Raw genomic sequence first — 25,042 nt, forward strand, 5'->3', positions numbered from 1 at the left:
GCTTCCAAGGAGCATGAGGCAGGACCTGAGACTTCACACCCAAGTTGGAGTAGACCGGGTCCATGGGTGTATGTGAGTGTCTATGTATGTGGATGTATATGTGTGGATATATGTACACTTGCAGAAAGGGAGCAGATAGAAGGAACAACATCATTCTTCAATTAAGAACCCTAAAACTAATGACAAATATAATTTACTCATGCATTTGACCTGTCTGAGAAACTTTTCAGCCACTTATTTACAGATATAGGGAAGGGCTTTCACCTCCTCTGAGGACATATTATACCTCAGGCCTACATAAACCAATTAAGTGTGTACAGAAATATGTGATGTAACTAGAAATTAGGATCCCATGGCCTTTTCCTTCCAATTTAGGATGAGTGGTATAATGGCTATGTGTTGGTCTTCTTGTGAGGGGCAGTGGGCCTAGAACCCACAATTCCTCCTGCTTCTCTTCCCCAGCTATTTGTATCCTATGGAAGCTGGAAATTTGGAACCATGAAGTTCCCTGGAACTGCATTTTGGAGTGTGTCCCAAAACCTCACCAAGAGCCAATTAACTTATAGACTCAGGCTCCAGAATGAGTCCCTGACATTCCATCTCACTTTCATATCTGATGATGGGACATTCAGCAAATCTCTGAGTTAGTCAAAGGTATATGTTGAGTCCATTTACCTTAGGTATATATAGAGTCCATTTACCTTAGGTTGGGGGAAAGCAGAGAGATTTGCTAAAATGAATTGTGTATCTGCTCTGGAATTGTCCTTCTTTATCTTTCTCAGGAACCTATAATGGTCGCTGAAGAAACTATTCAACTGTTTGGATATTCCGTTGGGGCTATGTTCATAACTACTAGAGTGATTTATTATGTTTGTTTTTTCTGTCTACTGTTTGTTTTCTCTTTGGTTTTTAACTGAAATTTTATGTAAAGGTTAAAAGTTATTTCAATATTGCACATAATGCAACAATATTTCCCCAGGAAATTATGTAATTTGGCATTCATATTAGAAATATATCTTTGTGTCCTTTGATTGCTTCAGGTTAATCATTCTGATTCCTTTGCATTGAAATGCTAATTTGCTTAAAATTTTAAATGTTTCTCAGAAAATGATCTCAACATTGATGTTTCTATCAACCATCCTGAATATTGTTACAACAGAACACTACAAAAAGAATTCTAATTATTGAAAGGCAGTTTTTATATGGGCTCAATATAGTCTCCTTGTCAATCTTTTAAACTAAAAATGGAAATTTCATTATGATCTTTTCAATAAATAAACACTAATCAATTGTTTATCATTAAGTAACACTGGTTAAAAAAAATGATATATTCTATAACCCAACCAGTTTTTTGGTCTGGAAGAATATACTAGTAATTATAAAAATGAATGAATAACAGTTGTCAGGAGAGGCTCAGTGAGGACTTCGTGGTGAACTAAATGATTTCTAAGCTGAGATTTGAAGGTGAGTGGAACTACTGGGATGCAGGGGAAAAGAAAAGAAGAGCATCCTAGGTAGATGAGAAGAAACTTAGTGACCCATGGAGAAAAATCTTGGTATGTCTGAGGACCTGGGGAGAATCTGATTTCCAGAGTGCAGAGACTATAGGGAAAGGAGTATTGCATGCAGAATAGTAGAGACCATACTAAAGTCATGACAATAATAAAAAGGTAGCAAGATGATGGTGAAGGATTATAAGGAAGAGGATATAATGATATTTGTGTTTTATAATGATCCTTTTGATGGTAGGACATAGAATGGTCTGGAGTGGAAAAGGACTGGTTGTTAGGAGATAGGCCAGGGACTATGAGAGAATCTGGTACTTGCGGGGAAAGGAATTGAGAGCAATGCAGGAATTGAATAAGGGAAAAGAAGTGACAGGTGGTTTCTGGACTTGTGCCTTGAATAGAGAGAAGGACCTGGCTTAGATGAGAGAACAGCCTGGTGTGGGGGATATGATAGTTCAGGTCTAGACACTGAATTTCAGGTGCTGAAAGACAATCCAGTATGTTGAAGAATGAAAGTCAAATGGGAAGAGGGGGATAGACATCCTCTCAGCAGGAGGTTATGCAGAAAAGATACAAAATAAAGATGATTTTGGAATAAAATGTCTCATGTATTAAGCATGCAACTTCTCCTTATCCACCAGGAATCTTATGGAATCTCTAGTAACAACTATTTTCCTCCCAACTCTTTTATGGTGTAGCTTTGCTGTAGTAGGAGGAAGCAAAATCATAAAATGATTTCTTCTTTTTGTTTTCTGGGTTGGCACAGCCTAACTGCTGGAGTCATGAAAGGATAACATCAACCTAAAAATATCAAGTAAAACATAAAGTACAAGATTGATAAGCTAAAATTATGCTATAAAAATAGAAATATAAAATCGTTACACAAATTTATGTATGGAAGCTTATGTATAGCTCTGTTACTATTGAAAAAAACAAAATGACTATGGATCTACTTGAGGATGGATTTTGCTATGTTACTGTTGCAGGATTTTTTTTTTTTTTTTAACCACAAACCCAGATTTGTTTTCTCGCTGCTTTGAAGAATTAAGACGTGGACACAAAATGAGCAGCAGGCAAAAGTTTATTAGAATATAAGATTAGAAAGTAAGAATAGTAGGAAAGCTCTCTTTACAGAAAGGAGACATTCAAAAGTGAATGCCTGCGACACTAGGCAAGTGTCCTTGCTTTAAAAGGTTTTGGTTAGCCCTCCCCTCCCCTTCCCTTTCCCCTTGTTCCTTCTCAGGTTCTGCCCTTACCCTCTGGATGACTCTGGGTGCTGGATGACTCATGGGTTGTCCATTCTGGATTGGCTCATTTCCATTAAAAGCAGTGGGGGGCGGGGGTGTCTATGGCCACACCTAGGTCTTTCCTTAAATTCCTAAGGGAAACCTGAGAGGGAGTAGGTGGGGTCTGTTACATTCTTAAGAGGAGCTTTATGCCTGGGGGCTTTTCCTGTGGTCAGACACTCCCAGAATTTTTCCAAATACGTGTTTTTCCCTAACCGGGGGCCTCAGGTCCTCATCTTTCACTCTCTGCCTACTGAATCCTATCTTCTTCTATCATATTACCCCTGATTTTAAACACGCAATACACAGATGGACTCAAGCTCTTTATGTAATAATGTAGCTCGTTATGTAATATGTCAAAGAATAGATGCGCATGTCTGTCTCCTCTATCAATTAATATGTTTGTTTGTGTGTCTTTTCCGGTGACCAGTAAAATGCCTTGAAAGCCATAGATAAAATAAAGTTTATAAAAATTAAGTTTAAGAACACCAGCATTTTGACCTTTTTTCACAACTTACTATTGTAGGTGTATATTTTTATCCAAGTCATATATTTAACAAAATTATTGCCCCTGAATTATTTTTTAACCAAAGAAAGTTGTTTTACTTTTTGACAATACTTTATTACAGGTGATTATGTTGTCATGACTATATATTTTGAATTGAGTAGAAGAATGGGATACTTCACTATTCAAACATACATTCCCTGTATACTGACTGTGGTTTTATCCTGGGTGTCATTTTGGATCAAAAAAGATGCTACACCAGCAAGAACAGCATTAGGTGAGTTAAAAAACAAAAAACAAAAAACTCTTCCACCATTTTGTATAATATTAACACAGAAGTATTCATAAAAATACTTCCAGTGAAAAAGACTTTAGTCAAATGTACTTGGATTTCTTTAAGTAGTCAAGTTAGACTCTTCTTTCTGACAATAGAATTCTATGTGTGCCACTTAAAATCAGTCGGGGTTGGGAATTCAGAACAAATCAATTGCATCATTGATACTCTAAGGATGATGTCAATCATAAAAATGTAGTCATGTCCTGTGAATCTGTTATGCTGAAAATCTCATTACATCAGTGTATGGACACATAACTTTTCATGCACTTTTGAAGACTGAAGACACGATATCATTAAATAGTCTCTCAATAACAGAAGAGATTGTCTATAGCAACTTTACCATCAAACAAGAAAGTGATCATTCTTTTCAGCTATAATCTACACACTAAATCTCAAAGTCTTCATGAATTTTCCTCTGACCCCCCCCCAAAAAGTCCTTAATGTTTTATTAAAAACATTAAATTTCAGTGGTTTTAGAATTGTGTAACATTTTATATCAATTTTTCTTTATGACAGGAATATTACCTAACTTTCAATATTTTGACCTGTGAAAACAGGTAATATATATTAAATATATAGTTGTTTTCCCAGAAAAATGTCTTTCAGAAAAAAGAGGGAGCTGCCCCAATTTTAAAATCCTTGCAAAATCTCTCACATTACATGTTGCTTTTTCTGTATTCATTTTATTCTGTTTGTTCAACAACAAAGTACTGGTTGAGAAAAAAAAAAAAAAAAAACCCAAAAACCCTAACCTGTAATATCTGTTGCCAATGTTAGTTTTGCATACTTCTAGAAAATGCATAATAAAATTGGTAAATCACCCAGCAAAGTTACAACACAAATTTAGTAATTGTTCTTGGGGTTATGACCTCACAATTATAAGTGCCAGGTAAGCATGACTTTAAAAATCAGCTTCAAAACAATATAATATGTAGTATTGGTTGCACAACTTGAGACTATGAAAGTCCTGTCAAAGAGTTACCACTATGGCAACTAGTGGTATATACCACTATGGCAACTAAGGCTAGAGATACTAGAAATACATAATGCTGGAAGATAAGATAATATATTTACACTCCAGAAGAGTGAAGAAATGTCATTAACACCAGAATATTTAGTTGAGACACCAGAAAGACTGTGCTTAAAACTAAAGGGACACTTGTAGGACTGCTTTGAATAAAGTTTAAATCAAGCCATGAGAAGATCAAGGAGAACAATTAGTAAATTAACTATCTGCCAAAAGAAAGCATTTAACATGCTTTTAAAAAGGATAGCATACTTCATAATCTTTGTAAGGTATCATCCACAAGATTGAGTATATAATAAAAAATTACTAGACATTCTTAGAAGCAGGAAAATGTGACTCATGATCAAGAAAAAAAAAGTCAATATAAAAAGACAACTCTGATTTTGAGTCAGCAGACATGGGCTTTAAAGCAGCTCTTTTAACAATGTTAAAGGACTTAGAGGAAAATGTAATGTTAGTGAATGAACAGATGGATAATCTCAGCAAATAAAGTATATTAAAAAGTAAATTCTAGAATGAAATGTATAATAGTTGAATTGAAAAATTCATTAAATGGGATTAAGAGCAGATTCAAGAGAGCAGAAAAAAAGTTCAGGCATAATTGAAGACCATCATACAAAATTTAGCTAATCTGAAGAAGACAGGGATAAAAGCTTTTAAAACATAAATCCCAGTGGTCTGTTGGACAATATGAAGATGTATAACATAGCTGTAACTGATGTTACAGAATGAGATAAAATAAAATAAGATAAAAATTTTTGAAGAAATGAAGTTAAAAATCCCCAAATTTAATGAAAAAATTCCTACCTAGATATTCTGTAGCATGACATGGTCACCATATTTTTTTTAAAGTTAAATTGGATATTCATTACAAAATCTTTTTTTGTATAAAAATACACCTGCCATCAGTGTAGACTTTTCAAGTTTACACAGCATTTTTTAAAATATTTATTTATATTTGAGAGAGAGAGAGCACAAGTAGGGGAGGGGCAGAGAGAAATCGGGGGACAGAGGATCCCAGGCACACTCTGTGCTGACAGCAGAGAGCCAGATGAAGGGCTCAAACTCATGAACCATGAGATCATGACCTGAGCCAAAGTCAGATGCTTAACCAACCTGACTGAGCCCCCCAGGTGCCCCAAGTTTACACACCATTTTTACATGAAGCATGGCAACTTTCCCACCTACAGTAAGGAGGCATTCCATTTTCACCGTACTGATTAAAGAAACAGATTCAAAGAAAGTAAGTGACTTTACATGACCAAATGCTGAGAAGGCTGAGAGCAAGACAGGAGGCTTTGACTTCCAGGTCAATATCTTTTACACATGGTTAACTTGTCCACCCTGTGCTGTTAGCCTCAACCTCCAAATGGCCCTGGCTACCCTCCCTGAGGAAGTAAGGGAGGCATTCACTACACAGGAGCTACGATGCTACAGTAAAGGTGGGAACTAATGTGCATTTATCTATCATGTCTACCTAATCACTGAGTATTACTGCCTGGCAGATATTTTATAGTACTCTCAGCCACACAGGTAGTGAGTGTTAATGTCCATATTCCTGTGATTCCAGGATCCATGTCACTAGCCTGCGTGTCCAACAGCTCTAGCAGGTTCTGATTTCTCAGGAGCTCATCTAGGGTAGAATTAGCCTTAACTTGTTTTGCATTATAATTATCCAGTCATTTCATTCTTTTTCATGTTTCATAGCCTTCATCCTCTTTTCATTTATTTTTCCTTTTATACCATCCATCACATGGGTGTCTCTTTTCTAAATCTTTTCCACAGTCTCTGAATCTTTAGAATTGACTCACTAAGTATTGAAATAGTCAAAGTCAGACCAACACTAAGTATTATGAATTAACTAATTGATCAATGAATCAACGCATTCCATTCGAATGCCTAAAATGTGTTAGGCACAATTCTTGCTGACAGGTAAGCAAAGATGAACAAGATACAGTTTTGCTTGTAATGATCACACAATTTATTCAGGGAGACAGACACGCACAAACCATAAAGACATATGCAATTATCTATGCTAATGTAGAAATGAGGTACATAGAAGGCACAAGGTAGTGCAGATTCACATTATCAACTCTGAGGTGCATGCAATAGGACCTCAGAAAAAGTGGTACTTCACCTTGGTCTTAAAGAAGGGTGGGAGTTCACAAATTGCATAAAGAAAAAGCAAGAAAGGAAATGGTTTATTTGGCAAAAGAATAGTGTGAGATGTGGAACAGAGAAAATGTCTGGGGGACTGCAAACTGTATCACTTAAAAAATATTTAAAAGAGAAAATATGAGACAATTTGAGAATTTCTGAATAAATTGAAAGATGTTGACTTAATTCAGGTAGTTTAATGTTTTTGTGAAGACTATGGTAAAAGCTCTATGGAAATGTTGTTTGCAAAATTGCATAGACATTAAAAATAAAGTATTATTACATTTATCCAATGTCAACGAGGATTTACCTAAAAATAAAACACTGTTGGAATGGAGGAATTTTGTGTGGTTCCTTTTACAACTTGATAACTATCCCCTGTACAGGCATCACCACAGTGCTGACCATGACCACGCTTAGCACCATTGCCAGGAATTCCTTGCCCCGTGTGTCCTATGTGACAGCCATGGACCTCTTTGTGACTGTTTGCTTCTTATTTGTCTTTGCTGCTCTGATGGAGTATGCCACCCTCAACTACTATTCAAGTTGTAGAAAACCAACTACCACTAAGAAGAAAACATCGGTAAGTTACAGTAGCAAAGATTTTCTGGAAAGGTAGGGGAAGGATAGTTTGCAATAAATCATCCTTATTCCTAAGGATCTTCTACACTGTTATATAAATAGCTAATTCAACAAGACATTAAAAAAAAAGACAAATATTCTGAAGATATGAATATAACCATAAAGTACCTCTTCAACTTTACCTACCAGTGACATGTATTGATGTAATCACACATGAATGATTTCTCTTAACTAAGGTGATCTGTAATGCAGATTTCCACAGAAGTTTTCTAATTGTTTTTTTCTGGTTTTCTTGTAGTTATTGCATCCAGATTCCTCAAGGTGGATTCATGAGCGAATAAGCCTACAAGCCCCCTCCGTATGTATAGCATTGAAGGTGCAAATATTTCTGAGAACTCTTCTAAATTAAGATTGAATATGTTATTGTTTATGTATGCATATATTGAAGAACAATGAGTGTTGCACATACTCCTTTCAAAAGTGTGTATACTTTTTTTTAAATATCCAACTTAGAAAATTTGGAAAATGAACAAAATAATCATAATCCTTCTACCCAGGGATCAGCATATACATACATATTTCTGCTTTGTAACTCAAAAATATGTTATGAATAAGTTTCTGCATTATAATATTATTTTATAGGATCATTTTAATGATTGAATTATATGCAATGATTGACGCACAGATAGTCGTGGCTGGAAACGGGGCTAATACACACCGTTTCACTTTTATATATATTCTTATCATTGCAGTTTTGTATATACCTGTGACTATTAATATAATTTCTTATAAGCAAAATGGCTGGGTCAGAAGAGTTGCTTGGCTCCATTAGCAGTGTGGGACACCCACCTCCCAGAACTCTCCTTGCATTAGGTTTGATAGACAAACAGAAAAATGGCTCCTGCAAAATGTTCTTTTATCATTTCTTTGATTACTGACAAAGTTGAATATATTTCACTTGTTTATTTTTTTACTCGCATTTCTATTACTGTGAATTGCTTTCTATGTCTTCTTTTATGTAAGTTTTTATATAACATTTATAACTTATTTAAGTCTTAACTTTTTTAAAGTTAAAAGTAACTATCTGCCAGTTACTTATATCATATATTATGTATATTATATTTATATAACATAAAATTTATATACTCGCATACAGAATAATTAAGCATATTAATATGTTTTTTAAGTAGTTTTATTCCAGTTTTATGGCCATGTTGTCACTGTTGTTTCTTGTGCTTTTCTCCACATGTATTAAGTCTCCTGTTGTCAAATCTATCAGTCTTTCCTTTTGTGGTCTCTGCCTCTTGTGTCCTCTTTGGGAAGGTCCTCCCTACCCTCAGAATGATCTAACTCCTGTCACTTTCTTTTGAGCACTTACTCTGTTTGACCCTATGTTGTAAGTGCTTTCATGTGTGAGTTCATGTAACCTCACCCATTCTACTAACAAGGAAGCTGAAATACGGAGAAATTAAGCCCTATAAATATTGATGAAGGTTCAACAATTTATAATATTATTAAATTTAATTAGCAATGCATCTGAATTTTAAGTATATGGCTTGAAGTAAGAATTTAACTTTTTAAAAATAGAGAAATGTCTTAAAATTACTGATGTGAGCTACCATTTTATCATATAACAAAATTTATATATAACTACTTGTATTCCTTTATACTAATTACACTGAATGCTTTATGCCCACCTATATACCATACATGGTTTTCTAACTGCTGATCAGTAATTTATGGTTAGTGCCTTTCAACATGTTTTTTAAAAGTGACTGCTTGGTTATCTATACTCTGAAAGTGTATCATTTTAGTTCTGACAGAGGTGAATGCTGAAGCCACTTTTATAGCTGTGGGAAGCCACAGAGAACTACAGATTTGCCAGCAAATGCTTCCAAATAGCAACAGACTGAAAAGTAATGGAAAGGGTTGGGAATGGGGATGCTGTAAACAAAGACAAGTCAGAACACATATCGTGAGGCCTAGAAACCACATTATCACACACAGCCAGGGAGCTGGGAGTGGAAGAAGAAATATTGACACCTTTCATATACAAAAGATATTGCCAAAAAAGAGAATCTTTTACATAGCAAATAATAATAATAATAATAAATTTTCACAAAATCAGAATTGTTTTCTTTTGTTTTTAAGAGGAAAAGTGTAATGACCTTGAAGAAAGTACATAGAAAAACAACTCAGAGAGAAAGGGCTCCAGGCCAGGTGAGAAGACACAGAGAGATCTTAAACAAAATTCATAAAATAGCCAAAGAAAAAGGGAATTTTCCAGGGTGCCTGGGTGGTCCAGCCCATTAAGCCTCTGCCTTTGGCTCAGGTCATGGTCTCATGGTTCCTGAGCTCAAATCCTGTGTCAGGCTGTGTGCGAACAGTGCAGAGCCTGCTTGGGATTGTTTCTCTCTCTCTGCCTCTACCCTGCTTGTGCTCTCTCTCTCTCTCTCTCTCTCTCCCTCAAAATAAATAAACTTAATTTTTTTTGAAAAAAAAGGGAATTTTCAAACTTTTCATGAAAATTGTCAATGTATTCAATTCTATGTTGAAAGATCCACAGGGTTAGGCTAGTTAAGGGACCCTCTATCACCAACATCTGCAGAGATGATCAGTCTCCGAGCAATGAGGGAGAGGAGGCAGGCCCCACTAACACTCACGCATGCACTTTGGGTCAAGCTGTTCGAACATCTCTGTGCCTCAGTTTCCTAACCTGTAAAATGCAAAGCTAACCACTTCATATGTGCAGTAGAACTTGCCACCCAGGAAGCACAGGTTTCCAGGGAAGTCAAGGGACTGCATCATACATGCAGGCAAAGCAGGAGTGAGTCAGGCTGTAGGTGACCTTGGAGATGCATTAATTAAAATCTCCATTTTGAGCCCAGTTTGAAATTTTTATGATAAGTGAGAGATATACATTTTAAAAAGTATGTAAGCAGTTTAACATATGGCTGTTAATAATATCTTCAATAATAGAATAATAATATCTTCAATATTATAAGATGCAATTAATTTTATTTCATATTTATTTACTTATTTATTAAAAGCCCTCAATCATTAGATCAGGTTTATTTATGTTTCAGTAATCATGAGTTTTTAGTTTGTTAAATGAAGAAGTGAATAGGCTTTCCTTGCCTCCAGAAACCCTGCTGCTTATTTGCCTGTAGCTCCTTGATCACCCTTTAGATCTCTAAGGAGCTGTCCCCACCCTTTCAGAGCCTTCTGATGCCCATTCTGAGTCAACATCTTCCTTTGGGCCTGTCCTGCCAGTAATGGCCATGCTTCTCATCTGTATGTCACTACACAGGGACAAAGTGTTGATGAAATGAAAGGATGAATATCTGGCTGAACACTGTCAAAACACATATGCAATTACTTTAAAAAGGCAGATTTTTCCAACTGAATCTTGCCAAAAAGATACCGATTCCTCAAATGCACTGAAGTACAGAAGGAATCAACTTTTTGTTTTTCTGCAATCCCCCCCCCCCGCCCCCACGGATTTTTATACCCACTCAGGTTTAAGAACTATTAACCTTGAGGAGATGTGTCCACAGTAGAGCCTATGGAACAACAAAGCTTTCATTTCTATCATTGCCCAAAGGTGTGGAAGAAGGTAGAAGGTTTTCCATGATGCTCCTGACTGGTCATTGGTATGTGTGGAGTAGGCAATGCTTAGTGAACATTGTGGTCTGGGATGTCTCACTTTGGGTTGGACCTCACACACAAATACTTCTGAAATAAAAAGATGCCCCAAAGCTTACCAATAGGGACACTGAGTGCTATACGCTTTTACCTACTTTTCTCTGGTTTTCGGCTCCACATAGCTATGAGCATATTCAATCAAACTAAAATCCAGAAGTAGAAGAAAAGATGTACACTGTTTCCTTGTAAAAATAGTTTTGGGTAAAAATACAGTTGACCCTTAAAAAATATAGTTGAACCTTGAATAATGCAGGGATTAAGGGCACTGCCCTTTCTCCCCCCCCCACACACACACAGTCAAAAATGTGTATATAACTTTTGACTCTCCAACAACTCAACTACTAATAGCCTATCATTGAGTGGAAGCCTTACCGATAACATAAATAGTTGATTAACATATATTTTGTATGTTATATGTACTATATACTATATGCTTACATTGATGTAAACTAGAGAAAAAAAGATTAAGAAAATCATAAGGAAAAGAAAATACATTAACAGTACTGGACTTGTATTCATTGAAAAAAAATTGTATATTAGTGGACTTGCACAATTGAAATCCATGTTGTTAAAGGATCAGCTGCATAAGAGGTATTCACGATGCTTTCCAATGAATTTTGGAAGGTCTCTCTCCCCAAGCAAGGAACAACAGATCTAGCCAGTCAGCTGAGAACTGGGTTTGTGTGTTCACCTCTCCCTTGATTTCAGCTTTCACTACTTCCATTGGCACACTTCAGTCCCTCAGTTCAACCAGCACAAATAAAACTAAAGCAGAAGGCAACTATAATCCTTAATACTCTCACATTATTCGGTCAAATTTAGAAATATAACCTCTTAACAGACTTCAACTTAATACATAATTCATAGTTATCTGGAAGAGCTCAAACAAGTGCCTGAGGAATTGGCAAGTCTATATGAAGACACTTCTCAAGGTTAAGAGTGATTCATCTCATTTATGAGTGAACGTAAGACACCCCCTCTCCTATACAGGCCCTACACTGACTTTTCCACATCAGGAAGAGACCTTGGGAAATAGAAAATAAAACATTCCAATTGTACACATGTTTGGCTATTTCTCTATATGCAACAAATGGTGTCTGGCCACCACACACTGAAAGCTCATTTTTTACCTTAATTACATTGAACAAGAAGATTCTGCCATCAGTCTTATAATACCATATTTTTACTACTTACTAATTAGGGAAAAACAAATTTATCTCCCCACATTTCAATATATGTAGTGCTTAATATTTGGGGATTATATACAATATGTACATATTTACTCCAAATCAACAGAAAAGTAGGCAGAACAGAGACTTGAAATGGTTAATACATATCTGAAAATGTGCTCAGCTTCCCTCACCAGCAATTTGAGATATGCAACTTTTGAAAGCTACATTGTACTTTTTTTGCATTGGATTTTCAAATATTTAATTGGCAGACTGAACTCTAAAAGACTGAAATGTCCAGTTCAGGGATGGGGGATGTGTGGGAATAGGCATGGCATTATCCTCCTTATTTGGTGGACAGATATAACATGCACCTAATTGCTAGATTTATCTCAGGCTGTTCTTATTGCATTCATGATGATTCTTGTGTTGTTCTTATTGCCTACAGAACTATTCTCTCCTTGACGTGAGGCCCCCACCACCTGCAATGATCACTTTAAACAATTCTGTGTACTGGCAGGAATTTGAAGATACCTGCGTCTATGAGTGTCTGGATGGCAAAGACTGTCAGAGCTTCTTCTGCTGCTATGAAGAATGCAAATCCGGATCTTGGAAAAAAGGGCGTATTCACATAGACATCTTGGAGCTGGACTCATATTCTCGGGTCTTTTTCCCTACATCATTCCTGCTCTTCAACTTGGTCTATTGGGTTGGATACCTGTATCTCTAAATATTTCTGTGGTGATGAGTAAAGAGCACTAGATTTCACTCTTTACTTTCACTGTCCCCAGACCAGTAGTGACCAATTGGAGTAGGAAGGAAAAACACTGCTCAGTTTATCTGAAGTTATACATTACCTTTGAGCAGCACCGGAGTACCTGGCAACCATTTCTATTATGCATTTCACACTCACACACATGCGTGCGCACACACACATTAATTGAGTTTTAAAGTGATATTCTTGCTAATCCCTTATTGAATCTGTAAGTTGGTGATGTTTATGAATGGTTTTTGGATATTGGAAACAGTTGCCAATTGTCGTTGCAAGGAAATCTGTAAAACATGTAAGCAAATATCCGAGAAGCTCTCTTATGCCAAGACCCCTTCTATATCTTTCCTTAGCAACTCTTAGGAGCACCAGTGCCCACATGTGTGGAGTCACTGCTTGCTGGGACACACTCATGTTGACCTCATCCCCGTGTTCCTGGACAGTCTGAGTTCAAGTATGAACTGCAGTGAGTTTTGACCTGGTTTCCTCTCTTTGTGACCTCTTTTACTCTGGAACTATCATTGTTACCTAGAATTTCTTTATTTAATAATCTTACCCTAAGTTTAGGAAGGGTGTATATGCATTATCCACAAGTTTCCAGTTGAGAAAAAAATATGATTTGAAAAATTCTCATGTTGCTGAATTCAATGATGTTGATTATCTCTGAACATCAGAAGGTTATTACTCTATTCCAAACTACTAAAAGTAAGCAGTATTTTAACTTTGGGTTCTTGGATTAGTTCAGTTGGAGTTAAACATTTTACCTTAAGAGTTGTGTTTTGTTAGACCAAAACACAACCCCAGAGTATGTATCTTTTGTATGTTATGCTATTACAGGTTCAATGATTATCTTTGTCTTGCAAAGACAAGTATACAGCACTCATAAGCCCTTGTCGTGAAAATGTTTTCCAAAGTGTGAAAGAAATATAGATGGAATTTAAAATTTTCATAGTTATAATTAACTTTCAAGTCAAATCAACTTTAGATGCAAAAAAGGGCAATGGCTATCATCAATGATATATTTTGATGAACAAAATTATTTTATACTTTGAGATATGAATATGTAGCAAAATCCCAAAGAAAAAATCCCCTGAAATTATTACTCTTTTGATATTTTTATAACACAAAACTAACTTGGTTCTTGATGTTAGTTCTTTGTTATAACTGGATACCAGTATGTAACTTCACAAGACTCTTCAGAAGCCTCCCACCCTTGATAGGAAAAACAGTCCCACCAGTTCATTAATAATGCTTTGGCATTATTAAAATTTTGGTACTAAAATTTTTCTACCAGTACCTCTGTACTTCTCATCTTTCTCACCCATAAAATTGAATTAATTTTATTGGAAACCATAAAATTTTATTTTAATTATCTATTGTAAGTACAATTATTACTCAGAAAAAAGGTAAAATAATACACAGAGAGAATATATAAAAGTGCTAATTTCACATAATTTACTAGATTAAGACAAGACATAAGGGGATGGGAGTGGAAGAGGCTAGAAAAGTAAAATATAAATCTGTTTATATTTATGAAACATCATTCATATCAAGTGAATGCAAATACATTGGTATGATCACCCAGCTTTCAAGGACTGAATCTATATAGTGTGAGACACCCAAGTCCTCAGCTTTTCTTCCTGTCATCTCCCTGACTTTGATTTAATAGTGGCTACATATGCCACAAGCCAATTGGGTTCTATTTAGCAAATTCAATTTAAAACATAAAATAATATTTGTGGATAAACAAGCTGAACCTACTGGCTTATATGAAATTTCTACTCTATTGAAGAATTTCACATACTAGCATCCTTGTTCTGTCTCTCATGCATAAACTACTTCCCCACACTTGGCAGTGGTGTCCTGGAGGCACCCTGACCAAAGGAATCCACCATATCCCACCAAAGCACTGAGGACCCATGGAAGGTGGTCCAAAGTCAGTCCTTTTCAAGCATAATTTTCATCTTTATGAATTTATAATATCTAACAATATGAAGAATTTCAACCTGTTATGTCTTAAAAGTAGTTATGGAGGGAGATGAATTTTCTAGTGAAATTCTTCTTGGAAAACACATAACCTAAGAACACTTTTATAAGATAAATTTGCTCTACTTTTACCTTAAAAATTATATTGATGCCTCTTATTTCAAAGCTACTCAATATTTCGGTGTTGTTGGCAACTCATAAAATTATATGTGTAGGATATACTTACCAATAACCTATTTGCTGAATCCAACCATTCTCTTCCCCCTGATCTCAGCCATCCTGCTGATTTAAACACTAGTTCATGGTTCATTTTTCCATAAAGGAAAACTTTTATCTCAAGAGAGTCTCATAGATGTTCACTCACAAAGTATAAAATAGACTCCCGCCCATACAGCAATATACCCACAATGGGTTCTGACTAAAAAGAACTCAAACATCCCCTCAGAACACACCAATGTCAGTTTCTCTGCAGGCTTGTCTGTTCAAGTTCTAAGTCTCAACTTCTGAGATAAGCCTTCAGTTCACAATACAAGAGATGGTATGTACCTCATGCAGGTACAGAGCTCAGGGGCTTGCTTATTAACTATGTAAGAGTTTACCTTTTGGAGGAGGGAAGAGGAGAATCACAGGAAGAATGTGAAGGAAATGTATCTCTCTTAAATTGAGGGACTCTCCTTCACCAGTATGCTTGGTTAGTAGTGTATGTGTGAGGTGCATGGGTGTAAGGCTGTTCCACCCAGACCCAGCACCTGTAGAGCTCTGGCCAGCTTGCTTTGCATTTAGACTTGAGAAATATGTTTTGTGTTTTCATGGCAGCTGGTGGGGAAACTGTGTAAGTGGCTGGTATTCTAAAGGTGCTACTGTATTCCTCACTTTCAGAAATACTGTAAATTGCAGAGATGAGAGTTATGTATTTTGAAAAGGATTTCTAATTTCTTACCACTGTGGATCATACTTACAACTGTGACTGTCTCTCCTTTAAGCTTCATCCAGGCTGAGAGGGAGACAAAAGAAAAGGCATTCCACATCAATGAAATTAGAGAAAAAATTCCTCTTCAGAGCCTAGAAAGTTTCTGTTTCTACAAAGTCTCAACACCAGTGACCAGAGGAGAGATTCTCAGGTACTGGGCAGAGAAGGAAAATGTTGCTATAAGTTACTTTTGACCCAGCCAATACTGCCCCCTTTTTACCCAACATATGCCTTAAAATAACACATAAAGCTTATATCATACACATCTCATAGATTTTCCATTTTCCGTAATCACATATATTCATGACAGGTTTTATTTATTGTTTATGGATGGATGGAGACAGGATTTTCTTTTGTGTGTGTGTGTGTGTGTGTGCCAAGCAGTCTTATCCTTAATTGTATAACAAATCAGGTAAGAAAATAGCTTTTGTCGATTCAGTTGAAAAAATGCTTGTCCTCCATGGCAAAGCATTTTCAGGCTACATAAGGGAAATTGGGACCAATCTAAATTAGTGCTTCTGATGGGATGTGAGTGTCCACCCTTCACACTGAGTCTTTTTATCTGGCCATAGCTTGCTACAGTAAAAGTGTCTAGACATATTTTTTGCTTCTCTGCAAAATAGCATACTCTGCAAGCAAAGGTGGGTATTTCATAACCCCATTTTGCATTAACGTATACTTGCCACAACTAGGAAGCAATGGGGCACTCTATCTAAAGGGCTAGAAAAAAGACAAACAGAACCTCTTCTTCCTTGATTATTTTTTTATCTCAGCTGCCAAAAACTGAGAACTTTCTTTATTTTGCAAACTTGAAGAATTATAACTAGTTTCCAAGCATATACTTATCACTGTATCAGATCAATGTTCTCAAGACACAAAGCACTTTGAATTCTCTCCATGATCTTACAAATATCTGCTTTTTTTGAGAATTTATAAACTATATAAATATGAAGTTTCAGACCCAATTTCTGTAAAAAAGAAAAGTTAATGAACGACTTGGATAAACATAATCATATATAAATACACACTGGAATGTTCAGAACACTATTGTTTTTAAAATATTCAGAAAGATGTCTGGAAATAAGGAGGGGGGCAAACAGATTGTAAATACACTGCAAATGGTAAATTCATGACTTTCTGTTGAGTCTTCTTCAAATTGCCCCAAATTGAGGAAGTATGCAATCTGTGCCTATTTCTTCCTCTCAAACTTGCTTGTAGGAAACATTCAGGTTGACAAGGTTTAGAAGTATTTCTGCATTGTATAATCATATCCGAAGACCAAAATAAATAAATAAATAAATAACAGTTCAGGCTAAATGACAAATCCCTTCTTGTATTCCTTGTTAACTTAACCTTTTACTTTAGAAATAATTTTCTATAATTAAAAGGAGAAAGCATGTACATGTTGAGATAACAGGATAATAATTCAGTCATTCATGTCTCTGGGAGAATAAAAACTTGCCTTCTTTAATGTTTGATAGTTTTGAAGACTAGAGACTAGACCATTTCCATTCCTCTTTTCAACTTTATTCTAATTACAAGTCAGCAATTCCAGGCTATAACCTGGTTTAGTTCTATTAAAATTAAAGAGAGGCTATTCCCTACTATTTTTCTTCAAAATGTCCTTTAGTTAAATGATGCTTTGCTTTTTAATGTTGTCAGTAAAATACCTTAATCCTCTTATTACTCTGCTCACATAAAAACCAAATTTTAGACTAGTTTAAATCAGTGCTAAAAAATTAGTTAAACAGCCACTAACAAGTGTTCAACGTTTTGAGCTAACCAAGTAGGTTTTTCAGATTGTATAATATAAGAACATGAGCTAGAAAATTTGGAAGACAAAACACACAAACATGAACACACATACACACACACTTGTGTACACACATGCATACACATGCATGTACACACACATGCACACACGCAAAACACACACTGTTTGAATGAAACATTCAGGTAATTAAAGGAAATTTAAATTGTTCTGCTTGCATTATTCAGATAATGGCTTACTTTCACCACTTCGTTTTTCAAATTTGTAACCACAACACAGTTTTCCCAGCCAAGTGGACTAGCTCCACAAAGTGAGGGTGATAGTGGTTCCTGAAGGGAAGGAAGGCTCTCCATGTCTGTTGAACAGTTTAAACTGAACAGATTGGAAACAATAGTGAAGACTGATTTCCAATAATGAAATCTCACAGATTGTAGCTGCCATAGTTTCTTCTTTTCTGATTATTTGGAATTTCTTCTTCATTTCTCCCACTAATCAGTTATTCACAAAAGGATTAAAATTCCTAATTTCCAAAAAAAAAAAAAAAAAAGTAGAAGTCCTAACTCTCAGACTGATTTTTAGGAATAAATAATGATTGTTTTTATTTGTTTAGAATTTACTAAAATATATTTTTATCCTGTACTGTTCACATTTATGAGGAGGGATTTCAGTTTTGCCAACTGAGTGAAGGCACCCCAATACAGAGAACAATAGTTTAATCACTTTGATGGAGAGATCAGACCACCCCATCCTCTACCTAGCCCAGTCAACCCATCCACCATTCAGTTCAGCTGCCCCATTCATTTAGTCCATGCACTGGTTAGTGCAGGGTAGGTCTAGAATCTATAGAAAGAAGAGTAATAATAGAAATTTCATAATATTTGCTGATTAAAACTTCAAATTGTGAGCCATGTAGGGTAAGATATTAGAAGATAAACTATGCTGCATCATCATAACCATTATCATCATCACCATCATCATCATCATAACTATCACCATCATCACCATCATCATCATCATGACCATTATTATCATCTGTATCCTTTTACATGTTCCATACTAGTCCTTAGCTATTGATCCAAAACAAAGGTTTAATGTTTTTTTCCAAATCATAACAAAATTAGAACTTAAATTAAGAAGAAAATGGAAAATTTTAATTTTAGCTTAAATATTAGATATGCAGATTATAGTTTAAAAACTTGTTTTTCTAAAACATTTCCATAACTTCTCTGTGTCCCTTCAGTCTTAGTCTGTCTACCCTGCTTCAATCAAATTTGAAATTATTCCTTAAGAGAATGCTCCACCTACTTTTTCTTTACTGGTTGCTTCTGGGTTTTTTGTTTTTGTTTTGTTTTATTTCACGTGGCTTTGTTATTCTTTTTCATGAAGATAACATATGTATTGGCTATGAACTCTTTTCCCTAAAATGGATGCATCTTCAGACACCACAGATTTTCTTAGCCCAAAAGGACAATCAATATGCTTCTTAGTATACAATTTGGGTCTAGGCTTTTATTCCCCCTAATTTATCTTGAGATTTTTACTTTTAGATAGAAGTAGACACAGGCAAAATATATTGATTACATTTACAGTGTTTAATATTATATTATCTGTTTAGAATAACTGTATTAAGATATTGTAAAAGATACTTTCAATTATTCTTGACCTTCAAAATGACTAATTTTGTGCTAGTGAACAATGTTTACATGCATATATTTATAAAACTACATGATATGTTTTTCTTTACAAGCAGCTCCTGGACTGAGTGAAAGGGTCATTCCTCATGAGTGCATTTTCTATGGAAGATTCTAGAAGAGTAATAATTTTCAGGGATTGGGCCTGGGTTGTCTTGTAAGCAGCAAAGGGCCATCTTGTGTTTACATGCAGTGATGTGCGTATTTGTGTATGTATGTACAGTGGTAAAACTGGAACAACTTATTAACATGTGTATTACTCTACCCACCACCCCAAATGTAGTTGAAAAAAGTAGAAAGGAGCACAGTTTTACTAGCGATAGTATATTAGCTTACTAAGTGTTTAGTTAAGGAATAAAGGAGTGAGGGAGAGAGTGAGGGAGGGAGAAAGAGAGAGAAATGGACAGTCTCTATATTTTCTGGAAATTTGGGACTACATTCTTTCTTAAAAAAAAAAAATTAAGTTTAAATACCTGATCAGAGTTGGTTCTGAGTTCAAACAATCCTGCCTCCTACTGAGAACACAATCATATTTTCACTTGGGTGCACATCTGAGCGATTCTATGATCATTTGTGCAGGTGGTCAGTATTATCTGATAAGCTAGAAGTAGTTCTCAAGATGGAAGTGACAAATAGCCATCCTCACACTTGTTTAGGACGCATTTTTCATGTCCAACGTGAGAAAGCATCGATCAGGTCTAGTGTGAACCACGCGACATTGGAATTAGCCACAGTGCATGGACTGTCCTCTTTTTGAAACTTGTGTGGAAAGTAAACCATCAGGAGCCCTGGCAAATGCCCCAGGCAGAAAGGGAGGGAAAAAGCACTGATCTGTTCTCTGCCTCAATGCAATTCTTCCTACTTGTGAAGCCATCTTGTTCAGGTGGGAGGAAGGTAGAGGAATTCCAGAGTCTGAGAGCATCTTGGAATTGACTGTGAGCACATAGGGTAGATGAGTTCGGTCCTGAGAAGGGGTCCACCCTGCTCAAGTGTGTGTGTCCACCCCTTTCTAGGAAGGTGGACCAAGGACCAGGCCAGGGTACTCACCAAGTGGCCTCCAACAGTCCCTGCTCCCATCATCCCACATGGACTTGGAAGCCCTGACTCCCAGTCTTCGGGCCATCTCGGGCCCCTCCCCACTGTCCCGAGATGGTTCTGAGATCCCGCTGTCCTCCTCCCCTCTCTCAAGGATGTAACTCCCTGCTAGCCGTGCAGCTCAGCTCGTGGTGTCCTGGTGAAACGAGGGCGCACTTGCGCCCCACGTGCCTTGGCGACACGGGCGGCACCACGCCCCGCTTCGCCCCGTCCGGTCCCGCCGCACCCTCTAGGCCATGCCTTGCCCTGGGCCAGCTGGGCCTGGTGGCTGGGTCGCACTCTGTATTTGTATTTGGATTCCTACGTTTGTACTACTAATACAAATAAATGCACATGTTGTCAAAAATACTTGACCCAGAAATGGGCATCTTTCCGGTTTGGGGTGGGTGACCAAGAGGATAGTGAAAGGCAGGCTGCGGCCAAAGTCAAGGGTAACCCTACGCATGTGGTCCCTGCCCACCAGGGGGACATGGCACCCAGTGCCCCTCTTGGAGGCTCAGTTCCCTGCCCAGCACCACACAGACATTTCTGCAGTGCTGAAGGGGAGAGGGTTAAATGTCTTCTCTGGCAGAAAGGTTATAAGTGGCTAGCGTCCAAAGGAAGTGTCTTCCTCTTCCACTCCTGCCAAAGCCCATGAACAGAGATTTCTAACCCATCCCTGGAGAACAGGAGGCCCCACTCCAGCCAAGTCAAGGCAACTGATGCCAGCCTCTGGGGCCTTGCCCACAGTTGAGGAGATGACTACAGTGTGGCCAGTGACCCTATACTGTCTATGCATCTGGAAAGGACTGGCCACCCCCAAAGTCCAAACAGTTGCTTGGTGGGAAGGCACTGCAGCCCCACACTAAATAAAGGCAAACCTTCACAAAGGAAAACTATAAACCAATCGCAACTCCCACCACTGTGGGTAGACAGAAAATTTTATACTCTAGTTTATTTGAATTGAGCACATATTACTAAAAGTGAACAACCCAGGTCCCCTACCTAGTTCACCTAGTATGACTTCAACAAAATAGTCCCACCTCTTCCCAGATGGCCCTGTGCTGGTGGAAGGTGGGGTGGGGGCTACCAGACATTTTCTACCACCTCTGCCTGTTTCTACCTCTGCTTTCAGTCCTAACAGAGGACATAAAATATGACATTGGATTTTCAGAAGCTGATTAGACCTCTCCAAAGTACCTATTTTGGTGTTTTCAGCAATTACTTCTAGAATTACTTCACTTTGTGCTTAAACACTGACGAACATTTTGTGTTCATTCCTCACTTTCTCTTATTAGAATTGTCAAGTTCTCCCTGTTTTGTGGCCAAAGTTGCAGGCCCTTTCAGAGATAAATTATAACAGCTGTCACATGTATTAAGAAATTTTCACACATTGAATTTATTCCATCCTTCCAGCACACTGTGATGGAGGTACTGTATTTGTCACTATTTTACTGATAAGACAATTGACACATGGGTTAAAAAACTTGTCCAATATTGTAAGCTTACAAAAAGGATTTAAATGCTAGAAATATGACTTCAGGTAACTTCAAAACTCCTGTGCTTAGTGGCTACACTCTGCCAGTCAGGGTCTTGAAAACCTTGATATGGAATGAACTTCTGAGGCCATTCATTTACTGTGGTAGAAGTTCACTTTTCAATTAATATAAACACACTTTTCTTTGGAAAATAACATCTCTTCCAGGGGGGCAACTAAATAATGTGCCCAAATGGCACACTGAGGTCAGCTGTCTTTAGTAGGGACTGTCTTTAGTATTGCCGGAAATCAACAAAAACTACTCTCAACTAAAAAGTAATACATACAACGTTCACTCACTTGATTGCTTGACCTGTAAAGTAAGAAGAGAGTTCATGCTAGGCCCTGAAGGTACTGGTTTCAGAACTGGAATTCTAAGTAAAGGAGAGACTTCATAAAGTCTCAAGATTTGGGACCCTGAGACCTGGAGGGGCATATTTAAGCCTCCCACCTCACCCCAAACTAGCTTTTCTTTTCTGAAAACCTTTCAGTGACTTTACCTGGGCCAATAGCCTCATTGATCCAGGCCCAAAGGAAAGTTACATCCAAACATAGCCCAGAAGGAATGCTTCTGGTCTGTTCCCTAGGGGAGATGGCAGAGATTCTTGGGATCCTGCAGCATCTTCAATATTTGTATTGAAAGGAAACTGGGAAGCCTGCCTGGAAGTTATTTTAAGGGCTTTAGAACTAGAAAGGACTGACTATAAGACTGGGCTGGCTACATTTATATATGAAGGGATCCAATAGCACTAACAATTTGCTTTTAAGGTTAATGAGGAACTACTCAAGTAAAATGACTATTTAAACCTGAATTCACAGTGGTATTCAGCCAAAGAAATTGAAATGTCAGTACTTCCTTGATACATTGTAGAGGAAAAGCCCAAGTCTTTGGGAGGTGAGAATGTTGGAATGTGTCCATTACATGCAACTAATCCATCCACCATCTAAACACAAACAGGGACATTCAGGGATACCCCCCCTCACCTAAAGACTAAGAAAGACATCAGTGATGAAGCCCAGCATCCATGGAAGCTCAGAGGAGGCTGCAAATGTTGGGGATATGCTACCATGGACCCCCGGATCCCTGGTTTCAGTGGGAATTATTAAATTTTGTAGTAGTAGGGCCAAGTGGTGTGACTTAATCTTCATAAGCAGTGGATTCAATGACAATAATAAGCCCTAGGAATGGAGGAAAAATCAGAGCATGTCAATCCACAAACATCTGAGGCAGTGGCTAACTGATGCCAAAGTCTGTAGGAATGGTATAGATGCAAAGGCTACAGAGGCTTTGTTTGATGTATATAATCAGGGAAGTACTAGAGCAATCAGGCAGAATCTCATGTTGACATAATGAAAATTCATGGATCCTTACTGTGACCCTGGTTTAATACAATTCACAGATTCAGAGTCCCCCTGTGGCCACGACCCAGGTCCCTTTGAAAGGAATTCTGTATCATGGCCAAGAGTATATCCTGAGATTCTTCCTCCAAGCATTTCCTAGAGATAAGGAGCTGTTTACCAGAATAACTGTGTCAGAAGGAAAGGAAAATAATCAGAATTTCTAGAGTTATTTGGTACTGACTTATGAATTTTAAAAATTCCCTGGGAACACAAAATACACTAGGGTCCAAAGTCAGAGGAAACAATGAAACTCAGAGCATAAACAGTCTTTCTGCTTTCTCTTTGCCTATGCCAATCCTCCAGGAGCCCAGAGGAGTAAGACTCCTAATGTATATGAGAAGTATAAATACTGTAAATCTGATGGAATCTTCACACATTTGCTCTATGAAGACTGAGAGACAAAGACTTTAAGAAAATGTGTTCTACTTGCAAAAGTGTTACCAATGACATCCCAGCTAAAGTTTGCCAAATGGAAAATACGATGGGATTTAAAGAAAATAAAACCAGATTACTAAAGTAACCAAGAAATATCTGTTCATGTGACAAAAATAGTCATTTTATGTCATGGTTAACACAATATCCACAAATGGTATCACATATCTTTAAACATCAGAATGCAAAAGTCAGGGATAAACATGTTCTTATTAAACCAATAACAGAAAAGCTTATGGTTTTATTTGTTCACAGAACTTGAGGTAGGAGACAAACTGCCTTTTTTTTTTTTCTGACTGTGGTCCATACAATGTTCCCCACAATGGATAACAGGCTGACAGTTTGCTTCCACATTTGCTGAGTCATGGAGTGAGGACTACTACAGTATGAGAGTCAAGTGGAAACTGGCCTAACTGCCCCAGTTTGCCAAAATAGCAAGCTCAAAATATTGTTGTATCTCTGGGGGAGTGTCAGTCTCCTTATACCTAAAATGTAAAAGATGCAGGGGAGATGACCTTTCTGTAGCTTGCACATGTATGTGTCTGGTACAAAAGTCAGAGAATGACCTTTTATAAAGAATGTGATTATTATAAAATGAATCAAGTTATGATGCCATTCACAAAGACTATTCCAGATGTGATATACTTTTTAGAGAAAATGAACAAAGTCCCTGGCAGTTAATGTGCTGCTATTGACTCAGCAAATGCTTTGATTTTAGTCCCAGTTAATAAACACAATAACAAATGATTGGCTTTTACCTGCAATGGCCAGTAATACACTTTGACTCTTACATCAGAACAATGTAAACTCATGTGCTTTCTGTCATATCAAGCCCAGACGGACCTTAGTCGCCTTGATATATCCACAGAGCACTATGCTAGTTCATTTCAATGACTCAAAATTATTTAGATCTTTCAAGTGGAAGAATTAAGAATATTAGAGCCTTCAGTAAGACAGACTCTCATTCCAGAGTCTGCTAAATTCTGGGGAAGCCCAGAATCATACTATATTAGTGACTTGACTAGGAGCCAAGTGATCCTGAGCATACCTAAATAGTTTCTTTATATGTAAAGACAAATTGCTCCATCTTCAGTCACCCAGCATAAATAATGGGATACAATGTTTGATACACCTC

At 37.1% G+C, this 25,042-nt stretch overlaps 1 protein-coding gene across 3 annotated transcripts in view; it reads left to right on the forward strand.

Moving 5' to 3' along the window:
- The window catches only part of GABRG3 (gamma-aminobutyric acid type A receptor subunit gamma3), a 704,479-nt gene extending 680,484 nt beyond the window's left edge, over positions 1-23,995 (forward strand). The window contains exons 7-11 of one of the 3 annotated variants that reach the window (XM_019831997.3): positions 3,424-3,576; positions 7,207-7,403; positions 7,701-7,760; positions 9,554-9,622; positions 12,725-23,995. In XM_019831997.3, coding sequence (XP_019687556.1) covers positions 3,424-3,576; positions 7,207-7,403; positions 7,701-7,760; positions 9,554-9,622; positions 12,725-13,006 — 761 coding nt within the window. In that variant the 3' untranslated portion in view covers positions 13,007-23,995. Of the gene's footprint in view, positions 1-3,423; positions 3,577-7,206; positions 7,404-7,700; positions 7,779-9,553; positions 9,623-12,724 lie in introns of all 3 variants that reach the window. The other 2 variants (XM_019831998.3, XM_011282834.4) reach the window with 2 other exon arrangements.
- Positions 23,996-25,042: the final 1,047 nt, after the last annotated feature.

This window comes from Felis catus, chromosome B3 (genome assembly GCF_018350175.1).
Source record: "Felis catus isolate Fca126 chromosome B3, F.catus_Fca126_mat1.0, whole genome shotgun sequence".
Classification (NCBI taxonomy): Eukaryota; Metazoa; Chordata; class Mammalia; order Carnivora; family Felidae; genus Felis; species Felis catus.